The sequence below is a fragment of the Lepidochelys kempii genome, chromosome 19 (genome assembly GCF_965140285.1).
Source record: "Lepidochelys kempii isolate rLepKem1 chromosome 19, rLepKem1.hap1, whole genome shotgun sequence".
Classification (NCBI taxonomy): Eukaryota; Metazoa; Chordata; order Testudines; family Cheloniidae; genus Lepidochelys; species Lepidochelys kempii.
In genome coordinates this window covers 19,961,829-19,985,039 of record NC_136398.1, presented here as the reverse complement: position 1 = coordinate 19,985,039, position 23,211 = coordinate 19,961,829, and the positions used below count along the sequence as shown (strand labels likewise).

At 46.0% G+C, this 23,211-nt stretch overlaps 1 protein-coding gene across 3 annotated transcripts in view; it reads left to right on the top strand.

Moving 5' to 3' along the window:
- The window catches only part of RLF (RLF zinc finger), a 95,701-nt gene that overhangs the window by 5,666 nt on the left and 66,824 nt on the right, over positions 1-23,211 (top strand). For 2 of the 3 annotated variants that reach the window (XM_078849438.1, XM_073317643.1), the window contains exons 2-3: positions 267-399; positions 16,264-16,466. In XM_078849438.1, coding sequence (XP_078705564.1) covers positions 339-399; positions 16,264-16,466 — 264 coding nt within the window. In that variant the 5' untranslated portion in view covers positions 267-338. Of the gene's footprint in view, positions 1-266; positions 400-16,263; positions 16,467-23,211 lie in introns of those variants that run through there. The other variant, XM_073317646.1, reaches the window with a different exon arrangement.

Below are 23,211 nucleotides of genomic sequence, written 5' to 3'. Positions count from 1 at the left end.
CCTCTAACTGAAGCTGCTAGAGTGCTGCAGAAACCTGAAGACCTAGCTGCAGAACTTAAGGCCAGCTTGCTAACAAGCAATGTTGTAATGTCCCAACACAGCACAATAGAAATGAAGCATTCAAGAATGACCATAATGTAATACTGTGGTATAATGTCAAAAGAGTATAGTTGGTTGGTTGTCTTTCTGAAGTTAGATTAAATATTTAATCTTATTTAAAATTCTCTTAATGGATTTTGGGTTCGTGTTTTTGTTTTGTTTTATAGGATTCACATGATGCTTTACTGGAATTTGGGAATAATAATCTCCAAATATTGGTTGACATTACTAGGGAAGGCATGTGGAAAAATCCAGTTCTTCTTAAAATTCTATCACAGCAACCAGTAGAAACAGAAGAAGGTAAGAACTGAGATTCTGATTTATAACATATGGATTTCAATAAACTGTTGGTACCCTTTGGTTGGGGGCAGGTACCTGTCAATCCTGATTTGAACTGCTCATTATTACAGAATTTGGCAATATTTCAGTTGGAGCTGTATGATGCTAGCCACGCGATAAACTGCATTTATCGTGAAACTTTCTCACTGGCGCTCTGTCCATTAATCATCTTTAATAATACATTTCAGCTCCAGGCCATTTCTAATATTGTAAATTTTGAGCATCTTGAAAGAACCACCATTTAAAAAAATAGTCTGCCAGAGAAATGTTTCATTCTTTTCCTGCCAATGTGGAATTTTCTTTCCTTCCCCAAAATTTTTCAGAAGATTGACTTGCATAAGTCTTTGCCACTTCTGACCAATGCATGCATTGCAGATGGGGAGAGAATTTTAAAGGTTACTTGCAAAGGATAAAAATAAGTTCTTCTTCGAGTGATGTCCCTGTAGGTGCTTAACTTTAGGTGATTGACTGCTCTGTGCCTCTAGTTGGAGAATTTCGACCGCAATACCTGGCTGGGCTGCACGTGCGCTCTCCCTGTCTCTCACCTGTCATTGTAGCTGATTAGCGCCGTGCAGCTGTTTCTTTCTCTCTCTCTCTCTTTTCCTTCTTAACTGCCCTTTGTCCAAATCAGAGCTCCAGCAGTGTCTTCACTTGCTTTACCTCAGGCGTTCTTGTTAGCAGTTTTTGTATATAATAGATTAGTTGATTAGGACTTTCTATTTTTCTTCTCCCTGTATTAAAATAAAATTCTTTCTTTATAACTTCACCCTGCCATGGGGTATTCCCTTTGAAATGCCAAGATCTCCTGGGTTTAAACCTTGTATCTCCTGCCATGAGGCAGTTCCTATCTCTGACGGACACTCACAATGCGTCAGGTGCCTGGGGGAAACACATTGTCATAATCTGAAGACCTGCACAAGGAAAGCAAGGGACCTCAAATTTAAGCCTGCCTCACACCCAGGAACGCAAACTTCTGCTGGTGACCAATTACCGAAGGCAGCTTCTGACAGTTCCTCCTCCTCAGCTTCATGTGGGAGGGACCTGTCTCCTAAAATACCTGCAAAGAGGAGAGCTTCCACTCCTCCTGTCAAACCTGCATCTAAAAAGAAGCGTTCCCTAGCTTGCTCTACTGGACAGGTACTGACCGCGCTGCAGCAAAGTACCTTCAAATCAGCAGGGACTAAAGCCACAGAACCTAAGTGGGCAGGTTCCAAAAAGGAAGGCAGAGAAAAGTGCCCTTTCCACTACAGCACTGGCAGCAACAGCAACAATCCTCCGTACCGAGTGCCTCTGCAGTTTTTAAGTCACTGGCGCCGTGTCTCTCTCTCTCTCTCTCTCTCTCTCTCTCTCTGCTGCACATCAGTGTTGCATCGTCACCAAAGCCTTCTAAGTCCTTGGTGCAGTCAACATCGGCACCTATCCTCACAGTGTCAGACTACTTCCTGGTACCTCAACAATTCTCGGCACCACAACAAATGCAAGTGCCTCCTCCAATACCGAGAATACAGCAGTTCCTTGCACCTAAGGGCCTGACAGTGAGCCTGGAACCTGCGTCCCCTCTTCTTGGTACTGACGCTGTATCTGTGCTTTCAGCACCACGCACACCACCAGCTGCATCTGAACCCTCCCCACCTCCAGTGATGAGGATCCAGGAGGATGAGGAGGGGGAACTTTCTTCATCTCAACATTCCTTGACCCTGCAGACCAGTATCAGATCTGAGCCACAAGAGCTCTCTAGACACTATCCAAGACCAGTCATACAAGGGTGGTATGGGGACCCCCACCTGTTTCATGTCTGGGAATGGTCAGTCTGGGACCTGTGGGCAGCATACAGGCAAAATTTTCCCAAGCCACCAAGCAACAGGGAAATTTCTAGACACGCCTCACCAAAGCCAGTAACACCACCTGACATCTCCCAGGAATAGACTTTTGAGGAAACAGAGCAGGAGTTAGACCAGGAGGCTATTCCTGCAACGAACTTGTCTTTCTCACTTGATGAGACCACCATGCCTCCGCTCCCTACTACCAGAGACTATTTCAAACAGTTTCAGGAACTGTTTAAAAGAATAGCTGACACACTTCAAATCCTTCTTGAAGAGGTTACTAAATCTCAGCACAGTCTCTTGGACATACTCCGCACATCGACATCTTCCAAGATTGCCTTCCCCATAAACGAGGCCATTATAGAGCCCACCACAATCATTTGGAAAACCCCCGCCACAATCCCACCTATGTGTAAGAGGGTGTACAAAAAGTATTATGTCTCTTTGAAGGGGCTAGAATTTGTATATTTCCCACCCCCAGCCAAATTCTGCTGTGGTGGATGCTGTTAATGAAAGAGGCAGGCAACATTATTCCAGGTCCACACCTTATGATAAGGAGTGGAAAAGGCTGGATTTACTCAGCCGCAAGGCCTACTCATCAGCAACATTACAATTTAAAAATGCCAATTATGAAGCTCTCTTGGCAAAATATGACCACACGACATATTACAAATTAGCAGACGTTATTGAACTTATACCAGAGGAAAAGAGAGAGAAGTTTACATTCATTTCTGAAGGCCACCTTATAGCTCAAACAGCCCCTCAGGCATCATTGGATTCCCCTGACATGGTGGCGAGGACCATCACAACTGCCATAGTAATGCACCGGGCCTCCTGGCTGCACCTGTTGGGGTTACCAAGGGAGGTGCAATCTACAGTAGAGGACCTTTCTTTTAAGGGTCTGAAGCTGTTTGCCTGCAAGACTGATGAGTCACTTCACTCCTTAAAGGACTCGAGAGCCACTCTTAGATCTCTAGGCATCTATATACCTTCCACAAAACACAAACAGGGCAGGTACTATACATCACAACGTCCTAGGCTCCGTACACACAGGACCAGAGACAGTATGATCCTCAAAGATGTTGGCAAAGACCACCCAAACGAAGATCAAATTCTTCGCAGCCCTCCACATCACAGCAACTGGCCTCCAAACACCAAATTTAAGGGTTTGGTCAAGGGCTTGATTGCTAACTCCATGTTCCACCAACCATCCGTTTACAGACCATCTGGTACCATTCTACTCATTCTGGCGTACTATCACTGCCGACAAGTGTGTATTAGAGATCATCGGGACCGGCTACTCCATCCAGTTCCTCTCCACCCTCCCGTCCGTCTTCAGGGATCCCTCTCACCAATCACTCTTGAGATAGGAAATAGAGTACCTCCTGCAATGAGGCTTGGTAGAACCAGTGCCAGTACAACAAAGAGAGAGAGGCTTCTGTTTCCATTATTTTTTAACACAAAAGAAGTCTGGGGGATGGAGACCCATTCTCTACCTCAGAAAACTAAACAAATTTGTCAAAACATAACGTTTCAGGATGGTTACTTTAGCAGCAACAATTTCTGCACTGGAACGAGGGGATTGGTTTGCAGCACTCGACCTGCAAAATGCATATATTCACATCCCCTTACACCCAGCACAAAGGCAATTCCCCTGATTTTGTACTGGGACAAAAGGGCCACTTCCAGTACATAGTACTACCCTTTGGCCTCCCCATAACCCCCTTGAGTATTTTCCAAAATTCTAGCAGTGGTGGTGGCCCACCTGCGCAAGCAAGGGGACATAATCTACCCATATTTAGATGATTGCTCACAAACAGGGAAGAATTAGTAGGGGAAGCAAAAGTGGATGGGAATCTGTGTGACCAGGAGATGGTAGAGTTCAGGATTCTGACAAAAGGAAGAAAGGAGAGCTGCAGAATACAGACCCTAGACTTCAGAAAAGCAGACTTTGACTCCCTCAGGGAACTGATGAGCAGGATCCCTGGGAGAATAACATGAGGGGGAAAGGAGTCCAGGAGAGCTGGCTGTATTTTAAGGAATCCTTACTGAGGTTGCAGGAACAAACCATCCCAATGTGCAGAAAGATTAGTAAATATGGCAGGCGATCAGCTTGGCTTAACAGTGAAATCCTTGCTGATCTTAAACACAAAAAAGAAGCTTACAAGAAGTGGAAGATTGGACAAATGACCAGGGAGGAGTATAAAAATATTGCTCAGGCGTTATTGAAAGAGTGAAATCAGGAAGGCCAAATCACACTTAGAGTTGCAGCTAGCAAGAGATGTTAAGAGTAACAAGGGTTTCTTCAGGTATGTTAGCAACAAGAAGAAAGTAAAGGAAATTGTGGGCCCCTTACGGAATGAGGGAGGCAACCTAGTGACAGAGGATGTGGAAAAAACTAATGTATTCAGTGCTTTTTTAGCCTGTCTTCACGAACAAGATCAGCTCCCAGACTGCTGCACTGGGCAGCACAGCATGGGGAGGATGTGACCAGCCCCCTGTGGAGAAAGAAGTGGTTCGGGACTATTTAGAAAAGCTGGACAAGCACAAGTCCATGGGTCCGGATGCACTTCATCCGAGAGTGCGAAAGGAGTTGGTGGGTGTGATTGCAGAGCCATTGGCCATTATCTTTGAAAACTCATGGCGATTGGGGGAGATCCCGGAAGACTGGAAAAAAGGCAAATGTAGTTCCCATCCTTAAAAAAGGGAAGGAGGAGGATCCAGGGAACTACAGGCCAGTCAGCCTCCCCTCAGTCCCTGAAAAAATCATGGAGCAGGTCCTCAAGGAATCAATTCTGAAGCACTTAGAGGAGAGCAAAGTGATCAGGAACAGTCAGCCTGACTAACCTAATTGCCTTCTATGACGACATAACTTGCTCTGTGGATGAGGGGAAAGCAGTGAATGTGTTGTTCCTTGACTTTAGTAAAGCTTTTGATAGGTCTCCCACAGTATTCTTGCCAGGAAGTTAAAGGAGTATGGGCTGGATGAATGGACTATAAGGTGGATAGAAAGCTGGCTAGATCGTCTGGCTCAATTGGTAGTGATCAATGGCTCCATGTCTAGTTGGCAGCTGGCATCAAGCGGTGTGCCCCCAGGTTTGGTCCTGGGGCCGGTTTTGTTCAGTATCTTTATTAATGATCTGGATGACGGGATGGATTGCACCCTCCGCAAGTTTGCAGATGACACTAAACTGGGAGGAGTGGTAGATATGCTGGAGGGTAGGGATAGGATACAGAGGGCCCTAGACAAATCCGAAGATTGGGCCAAAAGAAATCTGATGAGGTTCAACAAGGACAAGTGCAGAGTCCTGTACTTAGGACTGAAGAATCCCATGCACTGCAACAGACTAGGGACCGAATGGCTTGGCAGCAGTTCTGCAGAAAAGGACCTAGAAGTTACAGTGAACGCAAAGCTGGGTATGAGTCAACAGTGTGCCCTTATTGCTAAGAACGCTAACGGCATTTTAGGCTGTATAGGTAGGGGCATTGCCAGCAGATTGAGGGATGTGATCGTTCTCCTCTATTCGATGTTGGTGAGGCCTCATCTGGAGTACTGTGTCCAGTTTTCGGCCCCACGCTACAAGAAGGATGTGGAAAAATTGGAAAGAGTCCAGCAGAGGGTAACAAAAATGATTAGGGGGCTGGAGCACATGAGTTATGAGGAGAGGCTGAGGGAACTGGGCTTATTTAGTCTGTAGAAGAGAAGAATGAGGGGGAATTTGATAGCTGCTTTCAGCTACCTGAGAGGGAGTTCCAAAGAGGATGGATGTAGACTATTCTCAGTGTTACCAGATGACAGAACAAGGAGTAATGGTCTCCAGTTGCAGTGGGGGAGGTTTGGGTTGGATGTTGTGAAAAAGTTTCCTTAGGAGAGTGACAGGTTTCAGAGGAACAGCCGTGTTAGTCTGTATTCGCAAAAAGAAAAGGAGTACTTGTGGCACCTTAGAGACTAACCAATTTATTTGAGCATGAGCTTTCGTGAGCTACAGCTCACTTCATCAGATGTTTACCGTGGAAACTGCAGCAGACTTTATATACACACAGAAATCATGAAACAATACCTCCTCCCACCCCACTGTCCTGCTGGTAATAGCTTATCTAAAGTGATCAACAGGTGGGCCAATTCCAGCACAAATCCAGGTTTTCTCACCCTCCACCCCCCCACACAAATTCACTCTCCTGCTGGTGCTAGCCCATCCAAAGTGACAACTCTTTACATAATCAAGTCGGGCTATTTCCTGCATAGATCAAGGTTTTCTCACATCCCCCCCACCCCCATACACACACAAACTCACTCTCCTGCTGGTAATAGCTCATCTAAACTGACCATTCTCCAGGTTTAAATCCAAGTTAAACCAGAACATCTGGGGGGGGGGGGGGGTAGGAAAAAACAAGAGGAAACAGGCTACCTTGCATAATGACTTAGCCACTCCCAGTCTCTATTTAAGCCTAAATTAATAGTATCCAATTTGCAAATGAATTCCAATTCAGCAGTTTCTCGCTGGAGTCTGGATTTGAAGTTTTTTTGTTTTAAGATAGCGACCTTCATGTCTGTGATTGCGTGACCAGAGAGATTGAAGTGTTCTCCGACTGGTTTATGAATGTTATAATTCTTGACATCTGATTTGTGTCCATTTATTCTTTTACGTAGAGACTGTCCAGTTTGACCAATGTACATGGCAGAGGGGCATTGCTGGCACATGATGGCATAGATCACATTGGTGGATGTGCAGGTGAACGAGCCTCTGATAGTGTGGCTGATGTTATTAGGCCCTGTGATGGTGTCCCCTGAATAGATATGTGGGCACAATTGGCAACGGGCTTTGTTGCAAGGATAAGTTCCTGGGTTAGTGGTTCTGTTGTGTGGTATGTGGTTGTTGGTGAGTATTTGCTTCAGGTTGCGGGGCTGTCTGTAGGCAAGGACTGGCCTGTCTCCCAAGACTTGTGAGAGTGTTGGGTCATCCTTTAGGATAGGTTGTAGATCCTTAATAATGCGTTGGAGGGGTTTTAGTTGGGGGCTGAAGGTGACGGCTAGTGGCGTTCTGTTATTTTCTTTGTTAGGCCTGTCCTGTAGTAGGTAACTTCTGGGAACTCTTCTGGCTCTATCAATCTGTTTCTTTACTTCTGCAGGTGGGTATTGTAGTTGTAAGAAAGCTTGACAGAGATCTTGTAGGTGTTTGTCTCTGTCTGAGGGGTTGGAGCAAATGCGGTTGTATCGCAGAGCTTGGCTGTAGACGATGGATCGTGTGGTGTGGTCAGGGTGAAAGCTGGAGGCATGCAGGTAGGAATAGCGGTCAGTAGGTTTACGGTATAGGGTGGTGTTTATGTGGCCATTGTTTATTAGCACTGTAGTGTCCAGGAAGTGGATCTCTTGTGTGGACTGGACCAGGCTGAGGTTGGTGGTGGGATGGAAATTGTTGAAATCATGGTGGAATTCCTCAAGGGCTTCTTTTCCATGGGTCCAGATGATGAAGATGTCATCAATATAGCGCAAGTAGAGTAGGGGCTTTAGGGGACGAGAGTTGAGGAAGCGTTGTTCTAAATCAGCCATAAAAATGTTGGCATACTGTGGGGCCATGCGGGTACCCATAGCAGTGCCGCTGATCTGAAGGTATACATTGTCCCCAAATGTGAAATAGTTATGGGTAAGGACAAAGTCACAAAGTTCAGCCACCAGGTTAGCCGTGACATTATCGGGGATAGTGTTCTTGACGGCTTGTAGTCCATCTTTGTGTGGAATGTTGGTGTAGAGGGCTTCTACATCCATAGTAGCCAGGATGGTGTTATCAGGAAGATCACCGATGGATTGAAGTTTCCTCAGGAAGTCAGTGGTGTCTCGAAGGTAGCTGGGAGTGCTGGTAGCGTAGGGCCTGAGGAGGGAGTCTACATAGCCAGACAATCCTGCTGTCAGGGTGCCAATGCCTGAGATGATGGGGCGCCCAGGATTTCCAGGTTTATGGATCTTGGGTAGTAGATAGAATATCCCAGGTCGGGGTTCCAGGGGTGTGTCTGTGCGGATTTGATCTTGTGCTTTTTCAGGAAGTTTCTTGAGCAAATGCTGTAGTTGCTTTTGGTAACTCTCAGTGGGATCATAGGGTAATGGCTTAGGAGAGTGGTGATGCACTGGAATGGGTTACCTAGGGAGGTGCTGGAATCTCCTTCCTTTAAGGTTTTCAAGGTCAGGCTTGACAAAGCCCTGGCTGGGATGATTTAATTGGGGATTGGCCCTGCTTTGAGCAGGGGTTTGGACTAGATGACCTTTTGACGTCCTTTCCAACCCTGATAGTCTATAATTCTTATACTGATGGAAAAATCAGCCAAAAAACCCTCTTGAATAAAACCACTCCATTTCTTTGTAACTTTGCACTCTCCTCTATCAAGTGACTCCTGATCAGCCTCCGTGATGACCTAGAGTCCTACCAGGTGGCTTTATTGCCAGAGAGCCTTTCCCTGACAAACCAATTCTACAGGGTAGGAGCTAGTCTGTTGCCTAGGATGTTTGTAGTTCAGTAGAGGACTATCCTGATTTAACAACCCTCTATTGTCATGTACCATTTTAGTCCATCATGGGGTAAAGAGTCAACAGATAAGATAAAGAATCCCATGTCCAGTAGGGAGTCTGCAGCCTGTCAGGTACATGCAAAGAGCCCCCAGTATTAAACAGAGTTTATAGGTTGTGCAGGCAGATTCCACAAATTATCACAAGGAGGATGGGCATTTTGAGCAATGGGTGGCAAAACAGGACCTCTTCGGAGTGATGACAAGGAAATCATGCAGGCGGACTTCAGAAATGAGAGAGAGGAGCAAATGGGGGTTACAGTTTCAGCTGGAAAAGTTCAGAGTAAGAAGGTAGAAATAAAATTGATGGTTTGGTCCAGTATTTTCCCCCTTCTCTTGTGCCTGAACTTCTTGCCTGATGATATGGCATCAGTTAGGACAATAGCACTTGAGCTTCGTAACAGCCTTCCTCCAGCACTCCAGCCCCCTGCAAGACCAGGGAAGAATTCTGTGTCCAGATGTGAGGCACATAAAGGCCTCAGCTAGGTCGGGCCCTGCGGTTTATACACAGGAGTGGTACTCCCTCTGCAGCATCTTATCTGCAAGTACAGCACACGCCTGTGTGGAGAGGCAGTGAAGGGGGAGGTGGATGAGTGTTGCATTATTAAGGGTTAAGATTCTGTATCACCTTATGTTTAGTAAAAGTCAGGTCACTGGCAATAAACAAAAACCATGTCCCTGACTTTCACTAAAAATACCCTAGGGGTTTGGGTGGGGAGAAAGTGTGCTGCCAGGGCTTGCAACTGCTTCAGCCCCGCTGCTGCTCCTGTGGTGATGACCCAGCCCCACTCACTGTGCCAGTCAGCTGTTCTGGCCATCCTTACCCTACCGGTTGCTCCGGCAGCCCCAGGGCTAGTCCCGGGGCTGGCCAGTGGCCAGCTGCTCCAACCCTGCCCCAGGAGAAGTCACGGAAAGTCACAGAATCTGTGACAGAATTGTCTTTATGCATTATGAACTCAGTCTGCAGGTACTGTTGGAACATCCTCTCCTCTCTCAAGACTGCTTTTCCTTAGCTTTAGCTGAAACCTTCCTTGCTGAAAAAGAATTGAGCATTCGTAGTTAGCTTCCATTTTGAAGGAAAAAACTAAATGGAGCTGGGAGTAGGGGACTATGGTAGTTTCATGTCTTCCAGTTTTCTCCTGGATCTCTAAAAGGCACAGAAGGCTTCTGAAATCTCCCAGAAGAAATTGCTGTGAGACAGGTACCCAAAGGTGCATAACAGCAATGCTAGGTGAGTGCAAATAGGGATGCTAAGCAAAACTGCTATGGACCTGCACCTGAAACAATGACTAGTCTGGACAAGCTGTTGTGCTGTGGGTATGTAGCAGGGTGGGCACTCGCCGCCGCGGTGCCTCCTGGTGGTCAGTCTGGGAATTAGCTCACATTAGCCTTGGAGCGCCGCCTGCTAGCCGATGTCTCCCTACCGGTACCTGCTTCCTGGTCAATCTCCATCACTGTACTTCAGGCTCCATGTCCCTCACCGGCCCACAGTGCCCCTTCTCCTGGGTACTGCCCTGCAGCAGTGCCCCCATGCGTTTGGGATCCTCCCTTCTCCAGGGAACCCCAATCCCCTAATCCCACCTCGCCTCAGTGACCGACTGCCAGTCTTCATCTAGCTTTTTCCCTCAGGGGCAAACTGCAGTCTAAAGTGTCCACTCATCATTGGCCAGGGGGGTTGGACCAGGTGTCTCTTCCTTCCCTTGCTGCTTCCCCACAGCCCTAGTACCTCCTCCGACCCTGACAGCAAGGCTTCTACCTGGGGGTTTGCCAGGCTGGAGCTTCTCCATCTCCTCCTGCCCTGCCCCAGTACCGCAGTGTCCAAGGTACCCTTTGCTCTTTCAGGCAGCCAGGTCCATCTCTCTCCAAGACTGGAGAGAGACTGACTACCTACCCCTTCTGGTCTGCTCTCTTTTATAGTGGCTTGGCCAGCTCTGATTGGCTGCCTCCTGCCTCTTCCTGATTGGCTGTCAGCACCAGCCCTCTCCAAGGGCTGGCTTTTAACCCTTTCTGAGCCGGAGCGGGGTGATCGCCCCACTACAGGGTACTTCATGCTAGTGCTCTCATCAGTTTAGTTCTCTAGGGTGGGCAAGGTACATTCTTACTCTTACACAGCACTATTCTGTATTTGACACCATGATATGATACATGGTATGGGCAAGAGCGGAATCTGTTTAATTGAAGCCCTTCTTTTCTGTCTTCCTTTAATCAGTTACTTCTTTCTGCATTCCCAAGGCAGGTGGTATACAGATGCAACTCTCAAAGGAGAAAAAAAGGTTGCTTACTAATACCTGGAGACTTTAATATGTGTTGCCTCTGCTCAGCTACACTTCCTACCTTCTTTTCTACAATTTCTTGGAGTGCTTTCTTTAGCACAGTGGTATCAAACATATGGCCCATGGGGCAAGTAATGCAATAGGCTATTCTTCTCCAGGTCCTTCATGTGGAAGACTAGCAGCTGAAGGAAGGTAATTGGTCAGTACTGCAGATGTAGATCTTGGCCACAGTGTTCAAACTTGGATGTCTAAAGTGGAGGCTCTAAATCCATAGGTAGGCATTTAAATAAGTGACATGATTTTCAGAAGTGCTGAATGCCAACAAATCTTATTGAAGTTAATGAGAGCTTTATCTGCTTGACATCTTTGAACATCAGATCTTTTAGGTGCCTAATAAGTATCACCTTTCTGCCAAACAGTAATATATGTTGGGAGCATTATGAGTTTGTCACCGTTCGGTGAAGAACTCAGCAATGCAAACAGTGGGTATTAGTACCGTTCGTGGAACATAAATGGTCACAAATGGATTGAAGACAACCCCCTTTTTAGGGAATCTTGGCTCAGGCACCAATGGGTGTGTCTGCACTGCAGCTGGGAACATGGATAGACAGACATGCAAGTTTCACTTGAGCAAGCACACTAAAAATAGCAATATGGCTGCGGTGATTCAGGCCAGGACTCAGGCAGGCCACCCAAGTATGTACCAGGGTGTTGTGTGGGATAGTACTCAGGTGGCTACCCTGAGACCCTGCCTGTGCCACTGAGGCTGTTTTGTTTTGGGGTTTTTAAAATTGGGTTGGGCTTGAATGTGAATACAGGACACCTGTGTATTTAGAATAGTTTTCATAGATTCATAGAGCAGAAGGTCAGAAGGGACAACTGTAATCATCCTAGAGACTAACAAATTTATTTGAGCATAAGCTTTGTGAGCTACAGCTCACTTCATCAGATGCATCCGATGAAGTGAGCTGTAGCTCACGAAAGCTTACGCTCAAATAAATTTGTTAGTCTCTAAGGTGCCACAAGTACTCCTTTTCTTTTTGCAAATACAGACTAACACGGCTACTACTCTGAAACCTGTAATCATCCAGTTAACTTCCTGCGTAACACAGGCCATAGAACTTCTATGAATTAATTCCTGTTTGAAGTCAAGTAGTTTGTTTTCATTCTTTTGTTCGTTCATTCTTTCATTCCTTCTTTCCTTCCTTCCTTCCTTCCTTCCTTCCTTCCTTCCTTCCACAGAATTATGTCAGAAAAGGACTTCTATATTTTGTAATTTTTTGGTAGTGATATAACTAGATTTTAGACACATTTCATAAAGCATGCTTTTATTTTGCTGAACATAAAGTGTTTAGTGTATTGTTTGAGATACTTAATTTTCTCGTCATAGATGCTGTAGAAATAAAATATATTAAACTTACCCAACTTAAAGTACAGGAAAAAGTGTAGGTAGACAAAACTCAATTACTAGATTTTTACCCTTGAGCGGATCACTGCGGACTATGTGGCTCTAGGAAGAAGGATAAAGGAGTTGGAGGCGCAAGTGGTGTTCTCGTCCATCCTCCCCGTGGAAGGAAAAGGCCTAGGTAGGGAGTGTCGAATCGTGGAAGTCAACGAATGGCTACGCAGGTGGTGTCGGAGAGAAGGCTTTGGTTTCTTTGACCATGGGATGGTGTTCCATGAAGGAGGAGTGCTGGGCAGAGACGGGCTCCATCTTACAAAGAGAGGGAAGAGCATCTTTGCCAGCAGGCTGGCTAACCTAGTGAGGAGGGCTTTAAACTAGGTTCACTGGGGGAAGGAGACCAAAGCCCTGAGGTAAGTGGGAAAGCGGAATACCGGGAGGAAGCACAGGCAGGAATGTCTGTGAGGGGAGGGCTCCTGCCTCATACTGGCAATGAGGGGCGATCAACAGGTTATCTCAAGTGCTTATATACAAATGCACAAAGCCTTGGAAACAAGCAGGGAGAACTGGAGGTCCTGGTGATGTCAAGGAACTATGACGTGATCGGAATAACAGAGACTTGGTGGGATAACTCACATGACTGGAGTACTGTCATGGATGGTTATAAACTGTTCAGGAAGGACAGGCAGGGCAGAAAAGGTGGGGGAGTAGCACTGTATGTAAGGGAGCAGTATGACTGCTCAGAGCTCCGGTACGAAACTGCAGAAAAACCTGAGTGTCTCTGGATTAAGTTTAGAAGTGTGTGCAACAAGACTGATGTAGTGGTGGGAGTCTGCTATAGACCACCGGACCAGGGGGATGAGGTGGATGAGGCTTTCTTCCGGCAGCTCACGGAAGCTACTAGATCGCATGCCCTGATTCTCATGGGTGACTTTAATTTTCCTGATATCTGCTGGGAGAGCAATACAGCGGTGCATAGACAATCCAGGAAGTTTTTGGAAAGCGTAGGGGACAATTTCCTGGCGCAAGTGCTAGAGGAGCCAACTAGGGGGGGCGCTTTTCTTGACCTGCTGCTCACAAACCGGGTAGAATTAGTGGGGGAAGCAAAAGTGGATGGGAATCTGGGAGGCAGTGACCATGAGTTGGTTGAGTTCAGGATCCTGACGCAGGGAAGAAAGGTAAGCAGCAGGATACGGACCCTGGACTTCAGGAAAGCAGACTTCGACTCCCTCAGGGAACGGATGGCCAGGATCCCCTGGGGGACTAACTTGAAGGGGAAAGGAGTCCAGGAGAGCTGGCTGTATTTCAAGGAATCCCTGTTGAGGTTACAGGGACAAACCATCCCGATGAGTCGAAAGAATAGTAAATATGGCAGGCGACCAGCTTGGCTTAATGGTGAAATCCTAGCGGATCTTAAACATAAAAAAGAAGCTTACAAGAAGTGGAAGGTGGACATATGACCAGGGAAGAGTATAAAAATATTGCTCGGGCATGTAGGAATGTTATCAGGAGGGCCAAATCGCACCTGGAGCTGCAGCTAGCCAGAGATGTCAAGAGTAACAAGAAGGGTTTCTTCAGGTATGTTGGCAACAAGAAGAAAGCCAAGGAATGTGTGGGCCCCTTACTGAATGAGGGAGGCAACCTAGTGACAGAGGATGTGGAAAAAGCTAATGTACTCAATGCTTTTTTTGCCTTTGTTTTCACTAACAAGGTCAGCTCCCAGACTGCTGCGCTGGGCATCACAAAATGCGGAAGAGATGGCCAGCCCTCTGTGGAGATAGAGGCGGTTAGGGACTATTTAGAAAAGCTGGACGTGCACAAGTCCATGGGGCCGGACGAGTTGCATCCGAGAGTGCTGAAGGAATTGGCGGCTGTGATTGCAGAGCCACTGGCCATTATCTTTGAAAACTCGTGGCGAACCGGGGAAGTCCCGGATGACTGGAAAAAGGCTAATGTAGTGCCAATCTTTAAAAAAGGGAAGAAGGAAGATCCTGGGAACTACAGGCCAGTCAGCCTCACCTCAGTCCCTGGAAAAATCATGGAGCAGGTCCTCAAAGAATCAATCCTGAAGCACTTGCATGAGAGGAAAGTGATCAGGAACAGCCAGCATGGATTCACCAAGGGAAGGTCATGCCTGACTAATCTAATCGCCTTTTATGATGAGATTACTGGTTCTGTGGATGAAGGGAAAGCAGTGGATGTATTGTTTCTTGACTTTAGCAAAGCTTTTGACACGGTCTCCCATAGTATTCTTGTCAGCAAGTTAAGGAAGTATGGGCTGGATGAATGCACTATAAGGTGGGTAGAAAGCTGGCTAGATTGTCGGGCTCAACGGGTAGTGATCAATGGCTCCATGTCTAGTTGGCAGCCGGTATCAAGTGGAGTGCCCCAAGGGTCGGTCCTGGGGCCGGTTTTATTCAATATCTTCATAAATGATCTGGAGGATGGTGTGGATTGCACTCTCAGCAAATTTGCGGATGATACTAAACTGGGAGGAGTGGTAGATACGCTGGAGGGGAGGGATAGGATACAGAAGGACCTAGACCAATTGGAGGATTGGGCCAAAAGGAATGTGATGAGGTTCAATAAGGATAAGTGCAGGGTCCTGCACTTAGGACGGAAGAACCCAATGCACAGCTACAGACTAGGGACCGAATGGCTAGGCAGCAGTTCTGCGGAAAAGGACCTAGGGGTGACAGTGGACGAGAAGCTGGATATGAGTCAGCAGTGTGTCCTTGTTGCCAAGAAGGCCAATGGCATTTTGGGATGTATAAGTAGGGGCATAGCGAGCAGATCGAGGGACGTGATCGTTCCCCTCTATTCGACATTGGTGAGGCCTCATCTGGAGTACTGTGTCCAGTTTTGGGCCCCACACTTCAAGAAGGATGTGGATAAATTGGAGAGAGTCCAGCGAAGGGCAACAAAAATGATTAGGGGACTGGAACACATGACTTATGAGGAGAGGCTGAGGGAGCTGGGATTGTTTAGCTTGCAGAAGAGAAGAATGAGGGGGGATTTGATAGCTGCTTTCAACTACCTGAAAGGGGGTTCCAAAGAGGATGGCTCTAGACTGTTCTCAATGGTAGCAGATGACAGAACGAGGAGTAATGGTCTCAAGTTGCAGTGGGGGAGGTTTAGATTGGATATTAGGAAAAACTTTTTCACTAAGAGGGTGGTGAAACACTGGAATGCGTTACCTAGGGAGGTGGTAGAATCTCCTTCCTTAGAGGTTTTTAAGGTCAGGCTTGACAAAGCCCTGGCTGGGATGATTTAACTGGGAATTGGTCCTGCTTTGAGCAGGGGGTTGGACTAGATGACCTTCTGGGGTCCCTTCCAACCCTGATATTCTATGATTCTATGATTCTACCCTGGTTGTCCTGGTCAAATTTAATACTTCTAGTCGTGTGAAAACTACTATAGGATCTGAGTAGTGCCGTCGCTGTCTGTGTCTCCTAATGCTGTGCTGTGAGGTGTCTATTGAGCCAAAGAAGCTACCATTCCTTGCTAATATACTAGCACTACTTTTGTAGCCTAGCATTCCCTTATTGCTACACAGGTGCACTTCTAGTGTGCTAATTTGTATGAAAGAACACCACTGCTTATTTATTACTGTCCATTTTTATTGCAACAAGGGTTTCATATCTCTTATCTAAACATTGACCAGACCTCAGCATGTTTCTTACAAAATCAAAGTGGTGTGAATGCAATGAGACAACTAAGTGCCAACTGTAAATTTGGTGTATTCTCAAAGGTTTTTTTCTTTTCCTAGTCAATAAATTGGTTACACGAGAAGGGCCTTCCTTTCTGCAGATGCGAGTAAAACACTTGATGAAGTCCAACTGCATTCCACAAGCTACTGTCTTGTCAAAATTGTGTGCAGATTCTCCAGAAATTTCAAATGTATCCTCTTTTCGCCAAGCCTACATCACATGTTTGTGCTCTATGCTGCCTAATGAAGACTCTATTAAAGAGGTTAGTAATCATATCCCCTATTAATGTGTGAAGTTTCTATCAAGTGCATTTCTAAATCAGTTTGGCTAATGCTAAGGTTATAGAGTTTTTAAAGAAAATCTAAAATATAAAGACTTCAGGCAGTAGTATGAAAGTGCATTTAATGTTGTTGCTACAGATACACATGTGCATTATATACAGTCTATTAATGTGGGCTTATACATCATGCAAAAAAGGTTTGAGAGTGTTAGATCCTCATATGCCTCAAGTATAAATCTAAAGTCTTCCCTTCAGCTGCCCTATGCACTGTGACTCTGTACTCTTCTGATGCAAAGGAATAAAATGACTGTTTTAATAGAGTGAAAACTAATGTAGAAAAGGAGGACTGGTGAGCCATGGGCAAACTCCTCTAGTGTCTACTGGCCTGAATCTTTATGACCCATTCCGATTACTTTGATTCAAACATCTTTTTCTTTTTCAGTGTAGTAGCAACTGTGCTAATAGTGAACATTGTAATCAAGGTTGGAAAACTGTTGCCACTATAACCCCGCTTGTTATTTTTTATTGAATTCACTGGTTAGGCTGAAATCTTAAATGCTTGGTGTCAACTTGAATGAGACTTTGTGGTGGGAGGGAGTTTGAGCAAAATCTCTTAAGCAATATTTTTGGGGGGTTGAGGGAGGAGAGATAGTGAGCAGGACTTGCCATTGTTTAAAATTAAATATGGCTGAATAACTCAGATGTTTGCACTCCCCAGCTGCAAGAGAATAGGCCCCCAATTAAGGCCTCTGCTCAGTTCAGGGGGAAAAAATTAAGAGCAAACACATTATTTGAAAATATGGTGTTGTGTATGTTAGCAAATCTGTTAAACATAGTCACAATGCTTTGTCTGGGAGTTAACTGGACAGCTGAGCTGCACAGAGCCAATTACTTTGAATCAAGAAGTTGAGCCAAGGTGGCGAAGAGTGATGCAGGAGCAGGGGATGTGGTTTCTTCAGATGCTTATTTAGAAAGATGTTGTGCATACATGTACAGCTACTTATATGCCTTCTTTCCAAAACTGCTCAGGAGGCTCTCTTGCTCTCTAGTTCTTAGGCACACTTGTCCCACAAGTATTATAGGCAGGGCTGGTAGCATAGCCGATTAAGTTTGTCTGACACTTCTCATTGTTAGATCCTGTTCAGTTGCTTATAATTTTGCTAAACTTTTAACTATTTAGGTTGAAATTTCCATGCCATGTGTCTCCCTCACGCTCTGAATATTTTTGGAAAATTTCAGCCAAGAATTTCAGCTATTTCTGAGAACTAGGTTAGGGAAAAAATGTTGTTTTGCCTGTGTTTAAAAAAAAAAAATTGTCAGTTTCTTCTTTGACCAACTCTAGAGCCTCCATACTTTGGAGCAGGGATTTGAACTTTGGCAGTGGGGTGTCCTTTGTCTCAAGGATGTGCGTTCTACAATCTCTGTGAAAATCTGTCCAAGTTTGGCAAAGTTATTCATAGAAACTAAGGTCAGAAGGGACTATTACGATCATCTAGTCTGACCTCCTACACAACGCAGGCCACAGAATTTCACCCACCCACTCCTGCGAAAAACCTCTCACCTATGTCTGAGCTATTGAAGTCCTCAAATCGTGGTTTAAAGACTTCAAGGAGCAGAGAATCCTCCAGCAAGTGACCCATGCCGCATGCTACAGAGGAAGGCAAAAAACCTCCAGGGCCTCTTCCAATTTGCCCTGGAGGAAAATTCCTTCCCGACCCCAAATATGGCAATCAGCTAAACCCTGAGCATATGGGCAAGATTCACCAGCCAGATACTACAGAAAATTCTTTCCTGGGTATCTCAGATCCCACCCTATCTAATATCCCATTGGGTTATAAACCTTTGAAAGATATAGTGATTGTACATACCACTAAATTCCCCAAAGATCCCCTCTGCTGTGGGCATGCTGCAACCTGAGGTTGAGCAGAACTTTCCCTGCTGCTGCAGCTGAGACTGTTGTGGGGCCATGCATGGTTCAAGTTCAAGCACCTGACCTGAGACAGGCAGCCTCCCCTCCCCCCCCCCCATCTGTTCTGCCAGTGACACACGTGCAGCCGCACCCCTTGTTGGGCTCAGGCAGCATGAAGGAAGAAATCATCTGATTTACATGCAGAGTGGGTAAGAGCCCAACCTTTAGTGGAGTGTTAGATTGAGACAAGAAGACTGGGAGTGGTGGGGAGACTGTTGTGACCGATTTGGTAATTTCCTGCAATATTCTGGACAAATCTTACTGAATTAAGTTTATTTTGGGCCAGGGATTGTAAGTAATTCCATTGTGGGGGAACCAGATCCCTCAGGAGCGAAGAACAGGGGAGGATGACTAGGCAAATTCATTCAGGTTGTAAAACCCCAGAGAGCAACCAGCACCTGGAGAGGCTTGGATGTACTCGTTCAAACTGGACTATCCAGAGAACCAACAGACTATAGGGAAATCGTCTCTTTAATAGACTGAGTTTAAATAGGCTGAGGGCCTACTTTCTGATCCACCAAATGGACAGGATATTCTGTCCAAGAGAAATCCCACTCCTTTGGGGGAAGCGTTGGAAGAACTTGACCTATTCATGGGGATGCTTGTTCTAAGCTAGCAGCTGTTATGAACTTGTGACCACAAAAAAACCTCTTGATAGAGTTTGAAGAACAGATCACCTGTCAGAGCCTTTGTTGGAATTGGGGTGATCTCAGATGAGCTTATTAGCATGTGTAGTGTTTTTTTAATCGTTTTAATGTTTTTTCTGTAATGATTTCACTTTAAGAATAAATGTGCTTGCTTAGAAAGGGCAGTGTGGTAACTTATACCTATGGGCAATTACACTGTTTATAGCCTCTGAGGAGAAAACAAAGCAAGCCTGCTTAGGCAGTCTGACCTACTGGGGAATTCTCAGTGTAGGCAAGAAAGTGCAGCTTGGAAAAAAACCCAATCAAGAGGGAGAGACACATGTCTCCACTTGAGGTGATGGCCAGGGAGCTGGAAGCATGAGTGGGTGCCCTTGGTGGACCATAGAGGGGGAATAAAGGTAGAGCTGCTCTGATCTAGCACAACAGGGTGCAACTGGGCAAAGAGATTGGGACAAGAAGCCATGGGGTAGCGGGGTCTGAAGTCTGAGGAGCTTGTGGGAGGTAGATTGGGACTGGGAGCCAATGGGGACTGCAAACAAGGGTGGGGTTGGGCAACTGGAAGCCAGGATTGACGGGGAGAGACTGGGATGGGATGGGAAAAGGAGACTGGGACCAGAGAAGCTTGAGCAGTGGAGACTGGGGATAGGACTGGGACAAGGAGCCACAGAGGGGATGAGACAAGCTTGAGACAACCAAGTAGGAGGGGAGGAGGCAAGAGAGATCACACTTGAGGGGAATGGGTAGAAGACTGTGCCCACTAGAGAACACTCTCCTCAAGAGCCTGGAATGGATCACAATATTCCTGAGTCTCACCATTCCTCCATTAGACTACTGTTAGTCTAATTCCTGTGAAACTCACAGGCAAAGTGTCCCATTCCTCTCTCATGCTGGTTCACGTAGAGGATAGCCTACAGCTTCTGTCAGTCACTCCAGTATTTCAGATGATGAAGGTATGTTCGATAGATCCAAAGGTTCCAGTCCTGCTGCTGATCCATGTGGGTATCTGTATGATGCCACAAAATATCACGTATGTTTTTTGGTTTGCATTTTTAAAAATCTAGGAAATTACACCTCAAAAACTGTAAAAGAACATTAAGGTTGCATAGACAAGCACTCAGTCAGGAAATGCCAGAATTAAGGTTGCTTTTGCCTAAGTTCTCTAAAATCCACATGGTTAGTTGGATTTCTTTGAAATTTGGTGTGCCTCAGAAGAGTGCAGGGTAAGGTTATTTACGTGACCCAAATTTTAAGTCATTTGAGCCAGGGATTCCAGAGAAGCCTGGGGGAAAAGCCATTTAGGGTTTTTGTGGAGAGCTAAAGATCAAACTATTGATGTGATGTGGGTCTATCTGAGTTTTATCCAAGGTAGCGCATGGCAATCACTAAAATCTTTGGGGGACCCAAATGGAGAATGCGTGTTTTCTTAATGTGGCTGTGCCAATACAGAAACATAACTAGAGGGTTTCCATTTCTGCCATTTTAGGTGCTTTAGAGCTCTACTCTTGTAAATGCTCTAAAATCCCAATGGTTAATATGACTGTTTTGAAATTTGGTGCCCTTCATGAGGCCACAGGTCAGTGTTAGTGATCCATATTTGGGGTCATTTGACTGAGGGGTTCCCGAATTACAGGTCTCTCCCCCTCCCCCCCATAACTTTTTTCTTCTGCTGCCTCTTACTGTTAAACAGAGAGGTATTGATCACTGAATTAATCACAGACCTCCTGGTGTTTGCTATGAAGTTACCATTCAATTAACATAATTTAGGATAAGTAAATCACAAACCCCCACTTAAAACAAAACGAGTTTTGAATTGAGTGGCTGGAGATGCTAAAATTTGAGTCATGGGTGGCAGTTTATTTTGTGAGGGAATGTAATCAAAATATTTGGCAGCGGATTAGATATGTGAATGCTTCCTGGGAGAGGAGGAGTGGGGGAGCAGGTGGGAGAGTGGACGGGGTTAAGTGGTAGGGGAGGCGAGAGAAGTTGTTGGCTCAAGTAAGGAGGCTTGACACCCTTCATCTCTGCCAGTGCACCCAAGCCACCATTGTTGCCAAAGTAGCAATTTTTGTCACTTGATTTAGTGACTTTTTGGTTTCCCTAGCGAGGAAGTAAGTTCAAAGCGACCAGCCACAAATCTAATAACTTTCACTGCCAATTACAGTGATATTCAGAGAAAGAAGTCGCCAGTTTGTATAGTCAGAAAATCATAATAAAATCCATTCCATGCTTTTCTTACTAAACGATCCTGCTGGCAGCCCTCAGCCCTGGAGAGTGGTGGCAGGGGGAGGAAGAGAAGGAGATGGTGTCCAGACTGGAGACAGCAAACCTGCCAAGCTAAGGGAGGCCTGCGCAGCAGCAGCCAGAGTCATTGATCTGCAGACATATCCTACCCTGGAGTCGCCCCACACACCAGCAGATGAACAGTTTGGCACTCCCCATCAGGCTTGGCAAGGCTATGATCAGGTTGAGAGGGAGGAGTCTGGATGAGGGCAGCTTGGTCAGGTGTGCACAGCGGAGATGGAGTTTCAGCCACTGCCTCCCAAACCCTGGGAGAACTGGTGCGTCATGGGTACTGTGGTATTCCAGTGTGTATTGCCTTCCCCATCCTCCCACCCCCACTCCCCAGGACTCCCTGTCATGGACCCTGGCCCTGGGGAGAGACTCCCTCACTTGGACGTTGCCCTGGGTGCCCCTGGCTCATTGAGAGGAGAGAGATTCCCCTCGTATGAGATGGACATTTCTTATTGCATCTGTCTGAAATGTTCCCTTATGTAGGTTACATAGCGACATCTAGTGACTTTTCAGAGTTTCTCTGATGACTTTCTGCTATGTGAAGTTGGTAACACAATGAGTTGTGTTACAGGAGGGGGAATTAACAGTGATGGAAATGTTTGTATACCGGGGAGTGAAGTTTTCAGGGAGATGTCTTCCCTGCTTGTGGTGGGGAGGCATCGGGACAGTAATGGGGAGGTGGCCAGGTTGGAAGGGGAAGTGCATTAAATGGGCATGGGCATGGCTTGGGAGATGTGCTGAAGCAGGGCTGATGGGGTGCAGCTGGGGATGGGGGAGTGGAGAGGATGGTTGGCTCAGGTATGTTAATTACAGGGCATGATACATACAAATGCCTTAAATGACTACTAACTTCTACAGCAATGTATCTTTTTCCTGTTAAAAAAAACTAGGGAAATTGGCAAAAAAACCCTACATTAATGCAGAGTTAAGGTTGTTTGATATGTCGTCTCCTTGCAAAACATTGAGTTGAGCAAAAACTCAAGCTTCTGAAAACTAGGAAATGCCCAGTTAATGTTGTGTGGCCAACCATGCATACCTTTACTCTGCTGACTCCACAGTTGCTGAAATGGGCAAGCTCTTCACCTCCTCTTACAACCCATTCACTCTCACCCATAGATTTCATCTAACACTGTTAAAGGACAAAAAGGAGAAGAGGGGAAAAGGTTGCCCATGCCACCTTCCCTCTGATCCCCTGGAGGTGGCAGTAGCCAATGGAATTATTTGGATACTCCAGCTGCAGTCAGTGTGTTTAAGTGTACACTAAATGGTGCAGGCAGTAGCTGAGCCTGTTTGGTAAAGGTGTGTTTGTGGTAAGAGGATGTGTGGATTACTCTGAGGTGAGAGACAGGGCTGTGATTTATGAGATCTGTTTTCCACCCTCATTTGTGTGAGGAAAGGGAAGCAGTACACGTGTACCTGCAGTATAAAATTATTTCTATTCAGAATTTTGTAGGTTATGTCGATAGCAGGGCATAGTGCTGTTACTGTAAAGGATATTGTCAGCAGTGAGATGGAATATGAAAGGATTCTAATTGTTTAATGCTGGTTAAGTGAAAGTGAGATTGTATCCTGGGAGTGAGTGTAAGGGAGTTGTAGAAGACTGTGAAGTGGTTCTTAAATTGTACGTGCTTAATATTCTTTCCTGCAGGGCTTTGGAGCTGTGCTCCAGCTCCGCTCCAGCTCCAGGCAAAAACCTGCAGCTCCACTGCTCCGGAGCTGTTCCAGGTTCTGCTCCAAAGCCGTGCTTTCCTGGGAGTGGGCTAAGTGTGAGAGTTTATGCCAGGATCTGGAACCTCCTGAATCTTACCGTGCCAAAGGC